Below are 8418 nucleotides of genomic sequence, written 5' to 3'. Positions count from 1 at the left end.
CCTCTGCCTCCTGGGATTACAGGTGTGTACCACCACACCTGGCTGACTTGGTTACATTTTAAAGGTTCCTGTCACTGTCATTCTTGTTAAGTTTTCCATAAAGGCAACAATATGGCCGATAATAAGGGTAACATATTATTACTATTGGTGTTGTTTTAAGACCTAATCTCGACATGTAGCCCAAGTGATCTGAAACTTGCTACATAGCCCAGGCTGGCCTCAAACTCATGACCCTCCATCCTTAGACTCCCACGTGCTAACATTACACAGTTGCCCTACCATTCCCAGCACAGCATTATTCCTGAGAACTCAATCTGCTAGTTCACCCACACAAATGCTTTTACATTTTATAACATTAATTAACAAACTACTTTTTGCAGTGGCATTCAGGAAATTCAGCTTTCCAACAATTTATGTTCTCAGTACCCATTTTTCTAATGACTCATATCTGAATACTGTAGCTCCTGTCTTATTGCCCAAGTCTGTCACTCCAACTTACACATTAAACTAGTTTACCTCATTTGCAGTTTCCTGTCTGATCAGAAGTGTTTATAGCAGATGCCAAAAAGAGAACCAACAATTACAAAGGGGACTATTAACACAAATATGTGACAAACTTTCAGTTAAAATTCAAATCTGTGTTTATCAAATTTGCCTGCAGGACAGCCAAAGCCTTAGTTGATTTACGTCATTATGTTGAAGTGAAGGACAGAGGGGCTATGCTTGAGGAAGCTGTATGCAAAGTTATTCACCCGAGCCAGGTGCAGCACAAAGGCCACTGTGCAAGGACCAGGCCCTGCTCCAGTGGAGAACCTGTCCCCGTCTCTTCACAGGAGTGCCAGACAGGCCTCCGGGGTCTATGAACACAAAGAGAACACTAACTTGTCAGGGTAAGCAAGGGAAGGGGAATAAAATGCATGCGTAAAAACAAAGCATAATGACATGTTTTATGAAAATACCATAAAGAAACCCACTAATTTCCATGAGAGCTTTAAAAAATTAAAGAGATAAAAATAAACGAGGGGAAGAAAGGCAAAGACGAGAATATATCTCCAGGGAGTTCCTAGAGATGTCATCTGGATGAAACTGAAAGTAACTACGTCCAAAAAACCCAACCAACCAACCAACCAAACCAACCAAAGGCTAAATAGATTTTTGCAAGGTAAGATTTGTGAAGACTGGTCTTGGCTCCAAGATGACCAAAAAAAGGAGAAACAACGGCCGTGCTAAAAAGGGCCGCGGCCACGTGCAGCCAATTTGCTGCACAAACTGCGCCCGGTCTGTGCCCAAGGACAAGGCTATTAAGAAGTTCGTCATCCGGAACATTGTAGAGGAGGCTGCTGTCAGGGACATCTCTGAAGCCAGCGTCTTTGACGCTTATGTGCTGTCCAAGCTCTACGTCAAGCTGCATTGCTGCGTGAGCTGTGCCATTCATAGCAAGGTGGTCAGGAACCAATCCCGTGAGGCCCGGAAGGACCGAACACCCTCACCTCAATTTAGACCCGCTGGTGCTGCACCACGACCTCCACCAAAGCCCATGTAAAGACAGGACAGAAGAAAAAATACTTTGGACAAATAAAATGGAAGTTACACTTAAAAAAAAAAGGTTTGTGAAGACCTTTCTGGCTACGAAACTGGCTTTAGGAAGGAAGTTCGATGTTCGATGTTCTCTTTCCAGAAAGTTGTAGCAATAAACTAGATGAGGTAACTTTCTCAATTCCTTTAGTCCAGAAACCACACACATATATGCATAAGAACTAGTTTTCTCTGTGACTATCATAAGGGGAAGATTAGCATAAAAATTAGGAGAAAAGATACAAATAGCTTTAGGACAGATTACATGAAAATATGAATTCTATACAGCCCACAAAATAGCATCTAAGAATGTATATTTTAAATTCCTCAGAGATTAGTGAACATTTTAATTAAATAGGGAAATAAATAATTCATTCTAAAACAGGAGGGTATAGGAAAAAGGTAACAAAAAAACAGTTGGGCATCGGATCTTCACAAAAGTATCTTTAAATGGCCAGGTGTGTATGGGTGTGTGTGTGTGTGTGTGAGAGAGAGAGAGAGAGAGAGAGAGAGAGAGAGAGAGAGAGAGAGAGAGAGAAATGAAAGGAGGGATTGATTATATCTTCAAACATTTCTTTTTGGTTTTGTTCATTCTCCATAAACTTAGTGTGAAGGATGAAGAGGAACATCTCAACCAAAATGGCATTAATGAATTCTCTTGAGATCAGGAACTTAATTACTATCTTAAGTTAAACAACATGGCCACTATCTGTGTCCAAGTGCAAAGTCCTAATATTTGGTGAATTTGTAAAAGACAATTATAGCATGTTCTCTTTCAAAGCAAGCAGTGCAACTATAGTAATAGGATAACATCTACTAGAAAGAAACGGTCTTTAATATCATCTTTAACATAGTAAAAAACAAAAGTGGCAATTCAGTAAGGATCCTTTCATTGTTCTTTATACAGATTTGAATGCTGTTTTGTAATTTATCAATTTTATAATCAGTAACTTTCTAGTCACTGGGACTAGAAATTACAGTATTTACTGAGCTAAACTCTTCCACAAAATAAGGCACAACTACATGATCACAAGTATTAAACACAATATAAATAATGAACCCAAAAACTAAAGGAGAAAATGCTCATGCAAAACTATATACAGAGGCCATGGATATATGACCCAATTCAGAGAAGCATAGAATGTCAGACTTGTGGCTGGACCATGTTACAGTAAATTCATTACTTCTTACAGAAAGAACACAGTGGGTTTTCAATTCCATTTTATATGATTTTACATAAATTCAGGAAGTTTATACACAGTATCCACATGTGCAACAATAACAATTTGATCATTAAAATTCAGGCAAAGGGCAATTAAGACATGAATACGTGGCACATTATAATTGTAGAAGATCATTCATCAAGCTTATGTCTAGGAATACTAAATTGATGGCACATTTAAATCTTATAGATCAAGTTCTCCATGGTTTTTATAGCCAAAGTGCATTAAAAAAACTGCTATAGTTAAACAGGTCACAAATATCAAAATATACGACTGTCATTTGCCTTCCACTTAGAGGCTAAACATCTTATGCAAATGCAAGAGTAAAAAAGTAGCCATAAAGACCTCAGAACTATACAAAATAATCATAAACACTTTTTAAGAGGGATGAGAACATAAATTTGGCAGCTGCTATTTAATATTACGATAAGGAAACTATTAATCTAGTTAAATTCCACTTTAAGAGGTAGTTGAACAAAATGTTTATTTGTACACTGCACTGAGGTTTTTTGTGTTTGTTTCCTTCTTTTCTTTCTTCAGAAGGAGTAAGTCCTGTATCAGCAGCTGTGCCTGCTTTCTATTACAGCCATTCTGCACACACAGTGTGTTGTACAGAATCCCCGCACAACTTGGTTTTAGTGTGTGTGCCAGCCCTGACGCACCACTACTAGCAAACATCTAACATGTACAGCCAAAAAGAACAGGAGGACTTCTTAATTAAACTAGAAAACAATCTTAAATTTTTGTTTCCAATACATACTAAATTGGAAAGAGGAAAAAAATGGTTTGGCTTCATTAGTGTCATCAGTCTAGTAGCATGTGGTAGGGAAATTATTTGGGATCTATGACATAAAATTAGTTGGGGGAAAACAAGAATACTACCTAAAAACACATATGGTTTTATTTGTTGCCACCCGCATTTTTTGCAAAGTGGAGGTGAACAAAGGGAAAATCTTCAGTGTCTTCAGTTAAAGGATGAAATGAACATTTTAATCCAGAATTTTCATGAACTATGTTATGAATATCTGCAATTTTCTAACATACGGCAAAGTATTTATATGCAAAATCCAAAAGTATAGAATTAGAACTACTTGAAAGGATTCACAATGACATAAGATGCATAAAAGCTCAGGTTATGTTACCCAAATATTATTTTTAATATAGAGCCATTGCAGTACTTCATTATATAAGCTGAAGAATATATATTTATCCACGGCTTGGGACTTAGTCAGAGTCCTTAGTAATTACCGACAGCAGGGTTTAACTTGGCTTACTGATTAAAAACCACATGTCATCCTCCTGTTTGTGTATGTTGTAAGTATGTCATAAACATGAAGACTCCAGCACAACCCTGACAGTGCGTGTGTACTTTAAGTTCTTCTTTCTTGTAAATGGAATATTAGCTCTTTCTCTGCTCTCATCATCATCATCATCATTATTACTAAACGACTGCAATGACACAGTGTGTAGCCTTATGTTTCTTCTTCAGAAAGATAATATAAAAACTAGTGTATAGTAAGTTCAGTCTTTGGACGCTTTCCTAATTTCCAGTTTATAGTACTGTGGAGAAATAGAACTCAATCCTACCCACTGCAGAGAACTGACCCTTAAGGGGTCTGGCAACTGTGTGTCCATTTTATTATAATTTAGGAGTTCCTAAGTGTATTTTGGAGGAGCTATACCACACTATTCCTTAGCTGTTATGTAATTTCCTAGCACTATTTTGCAAAATTAAAAGATTTCCCAGTTAACATGGATCCCTTATCAGAAACAAAGTCAACTTTGCAACTTTCAGAGCATTCTTTTCTATTAGGTTAGAGAAAGTATAAAGTAGAATTTTAGTATTTTCTTACCATTTTATACTGTCTTCACAGACAGGACAATAAGTATCAGTTCCCAGCTTTAAGAAGGCTAAACTGAAAGCACAATTACACTGAGGCTGAGCTACATTTACAAAGACAGCGCCAGATAAGGAACAGAAGATTGATTTAGAAAGCAAATGCTCTGAAGATGCTGGGAGGACAAAGTAAGGCTGCGCTGTGAGCGTATTCAGAAGACTTTCTACCAGGAGAAAACCCAAGACCAGGCCAGTACACAGTTCTGTAACTCACCCTCAGCTCAGGGTGGGAAGTTTCATGTCATTTTTTTAGGGGACAGTGTGTGAGTGTCTGAAATAAGATAGAGAAATACAAATTAAATCTAGTTTTATAAATATAATCCCAGAAGTACCATAAAGTAAACCATTTAATTTTACATAGGAGTTAGTTCATCAAATCTACTTGAGAGTTTAATCAGTGCTGCCCAAACAAAACCATGCTTGAATTCATGGTTAACACATCATTTTAGCATAAACTGCATTTAGAACACTCAAGTACTAAGTGTATAACATAACAATGTAAAAGCGTTACCTTCCTGTGCATGACTCCACCAAGAGAATGTGTAATGTAATCACTGTGTTATTGTGCAGCAGAAACTGCGACAAGTGGTAACAACCATCCATACATTTCTACATATAATTTGAGAGAAAGAAGCTAAGGAATTGTATTCACCATTTGTGAATAATTAAATTATACTTAAAAAAATACATTGCTATTTTCTGTCCAAAGATTATTTACATTTCATTGGCTAATCTGACCTTGGCATGAAAGCTGTTTTAGGGGTTAAATGGAAAAAAGCAATCAAAGATGAACCCAAGTCTCACAAAAATAGAAGAGCTTTACTTGATACTGGTAACATTCCAAAATATATGAATTCCAATTCGGCCTAGTATACAACCAGAGTCCCAGTCAAATCTATTAATAGTCTAACGTTAGTGTGTACTTCTCTGCAGCTGCGACAACCTGCTATCCTTGCAAATCATTGAAACATGTATTGCAGACCCGAACAGGCTTCTTTGAAGAAGGAGTTAAGGCGTTTTTGGCTGAACACTCTGCACAGAAGATATTTCCACACTGTCGGCAGTGATGCTGGTAAGACAAAAGTAAACACTTTCAAACACAAAAGCTACAACAAAAGCTTTATACAACTACGTGACTGTCACACAGCGCACTGTGAAGGTGTGATGGTATCTCAGTATGTGAGTGTATTTTAAAATATTAAAGTGCTCCTATCAAATGAAAAACTATTCCTATTCCACACAAGCCTCGGGAACACTATCCTTACTTGGAATTTAAGTGTAGCAGAATTATATATAATAATACACTCTTTTAAATCTCTACACTTTTGCTTCTTTCAAAAGAACTCAAATATAACTGAAACACACAAGTTGACTATCTACCCACTACTTCAGAAAACAGCCATCCTGAGAATAGCTGGGACAAAAAGTGGTTGGATTTAAAACTAGCATTCAAGCACACAAGACAAGCAGAAGCTAGCATGCACAGGCTGAGGCCCACACCACCTGCCCCTGAGAAGAGCCGAAAGCAGCTGTATGAGGACGCCACTCACCCGCCTCACGGTGACGGAGAAGCACTTCCCGCAGGCCATGCAGCTCTGCACCTCATTGTCCTCTGCCCACTTTCTGCTCAAGGCTTGTGTGTGTTTGATCTGGTGTTAATAGGGTTTGATAGGTTAGACTATATAACATTCACAGAGTAATGAATTTGGCTACTTCTCATTTATTGCCAGGTATTTACAAAACTTTGACTTTATGCCATATGAAATGAATATTTAAAAGTTGGAAATATTCTAGTCAATTTCCATTTGTCAGAACAGCTACCTTCATAAATCTGAATGACAAAACAAAATTAAACACATTTTCAATCTTCAGAGGCACTGGCAATTACAAAGTTCTGGCAATTTTGAAGCTCTGGCAATGTCCCATTCATTCTATCACAACAGTCACTTTTCCCTCAGGATGCTGACAGCACACCTAAATCACTTCATTTTCTGTTCACTGTCACTTTTGCTGTTTTTTCTCCTTGAGATAAGGTCTTGATATGTAGTCCAGGCTGACTTCCAACTTGAAGTGATTTCCATGCCTCTTCCTTCCTAAAGGTCTGAACTACTATGCCTGGTTTGAGATCACTTTTTAAAAACCCACCAACTTATTAATTCTAAATCTGGTGCCTGGATTTGATCACTTGCCCTGGGTGGGAGGCCTGGTGGCTCACAGAGGAAGGGGAAGCAGGCTATCCAGATGAGAACTGATTGGCTGTGGCCATATGGTGGGGGAGGAAGAATTCCCCCCCCCCCCGTCAGAGGTCTAGGGAAGGGAGGGTGGGAACAGGAAGACACAAGCAAGGGGATAACAATCGGGGTGTAATCTGAATAAATTATAATAAATTAAATTTTTTTTTCTCTGACAATCCCAGAATGATGTCACTCTCAAATGAGAGGTCTCTGAAACTACTCCCTTTTTATCTTTCCTATAACTACTTATAATATCTATAAAATATCTCTACATGGACAGTATTTGTCTGAAAATATTTAATAAACATGGGCTTTCTAAAGGTGAAAATGTGTTTTTTACTGAGAGAGGACATGGAGACCAGGGTGGTGCCCTCGGCAGGCCTCACCTGGAGAGACTGATTCTCGCGGCCCAGCTCCTGCACGGCTGCGGTCGTGTTGTCCAGCTTTCTCTGCAACTCTAATACTTTGGTCTGAAGCTTTTCTATCTCACCTTCACCTTTAAGACACCTGACAGAACAGAGTGCAAAGAGAAAATTAATATTTAAGAATCATTATGGACCTTTCTGGAATGGGGTAATGACAGCTTTGGTAGTTTAAAATATAATACAATAATTTCTGCTATTTAATTTCTTTTAAAGTCTGGTTTTCTTTCTCCCCCAACTCCCGCTCTGAGATAGGGTTTCTCTATGTTGCCTTGGCTGTCCTGGACTCACATTGTAGACCAGGCTGGCCTCAAACTCACAGAGAGGCACCTTGTATGAGTGTTGGAATTATAGGTGTGTGCCATTACACCCAGCTAAAGTCTGATTTTCTTAATGGCTACTTACTTACCTGCAGGGCTTACACACTTTCCTCAATTTTTGTCCAATGGGAAAATGTGGAATTTGACAATATTTCTATTACTTATAATAGGTACAAACTAAATTTTTTTTGTCTTTTTTCTAGACAGGGTTTCTCTGTGTAGCCTTGGCTGTTCTGGAACTCACTCTGTAGACCACGGTGGCCTCGAACTCAGGTCTGCCAGCCTCTGACCCCTCAGTGCTGGGATTAAAGGCATGCATTTCCATCTCCACCACACCCAGGGAGTACAAACTAATTTCACCAGACATCAGTCACCTTTCTAGCAGTGCTCTTCTTTCATCTTGATTATTCTGAACCGTTGCTTCTAAGACAGCAATTTCGCCGCGTAAGTCATCCGTCTGCTTCTCCAGCTCACTAACTCTCCGCTGACTGGACTGCCACTCCTTTTTCACAGTACCCAAGTTTTCATTTAATGTTGTGACCTGCATGGTAAGCTTAGCTTCAGTTTCTTCATGTTTTTTCATTTCTGCTTCCTTTTCTTTTATTTCAGAATGCTGAGAAAAAAAAATAGGGAAGGGGAAACTATTAATAAGTAGTACAAAATAAAATTTCTACTTACTGAAATTAAAATACCCAAAGGTGAAAATCATATTGCTTCTTCTGGAGACGGCAGGAGAACATATTTTAT

At 38.4% G+C, this 8418-nt stretch overlaps 2 protein-coding genes across 2 annotated transcripts in view; one reads left to right on the top strand and one right to left on the bottom strand.

The window, feature by feature from the left end:
* The first annotated feature begins 1187 nt into the window (after positions 1 to 1187).
* On the top strand, positions 1188 to 1579 carry LOC127183713 (40S ribosomal protein S26-like). The gene has a single exon (XM_051139825.1). The coding sequence runs from the start codon at positions 1196 to 1198 to the stop codon at positions 1541 to 1543; it is 348 nt and encodes a 115-aa protein (XP_050995782.1). The 5' UTR covers positions 1188 to 1195; the 3' UTR covers positions 1544 to 1579.
* Positions 1580 to 4920: 3341 nt separating this feature from the next.
* Eea1 (early endosome antigen 1) overlaps positions 4921 to 8418 on the bottom strand; it is a 101682-nt gene continuing 98184 nt past the window's right edge. The window contains exons 26-29 of the mRNA XM_051139909.1: positions 8046 to 8284; positions 7316 to 7436; positions 6246 to 6344; positions 4921 to 5764 (exon numbers count right to left, since the gene is read on the bottom strand). Coding sequence (XP_050995866.1) covers positions 5642 to 5764; positions 6246 to 6344; positions 7316 to 7436; positions 8046 to 8284 — 582 coding nt within the window. The 3' untranslated portion in view covers positions 4921 to 5641. The remainder of the gene's footprint in view (positions 5765 to 6245; positions 6345 to 7315; positions 7437 to 8045; positions 8285 to 8418) is intronic.

Source organism: Acomys russatus, chromosome 31 (genome assembly GCF_903995435.1).
Source record: "Acomys russatus chromosome 31, mAcoRus1.1, whole genome shotgun sequence".
NCBI lineage: Eukaryota > Metazoa > Chordata > Mammalia > Rodentia > Muridae > Acomys > Acomys russatus.
Note: the sequence above shows the minus strand (reverse complement) of the source record. Positions and strands in the feature narration are given on the sequence as shown.

Excerpts from the sequence above, each read along its gene's own strand:
- LOC127183713 (XM_051139825.1), top strand. The coding sequence starts at position 1,196 with ATGACCAAAAAAAGGAGAAACAACGGCCGTGCTAAAAAGGGCCGCGGC.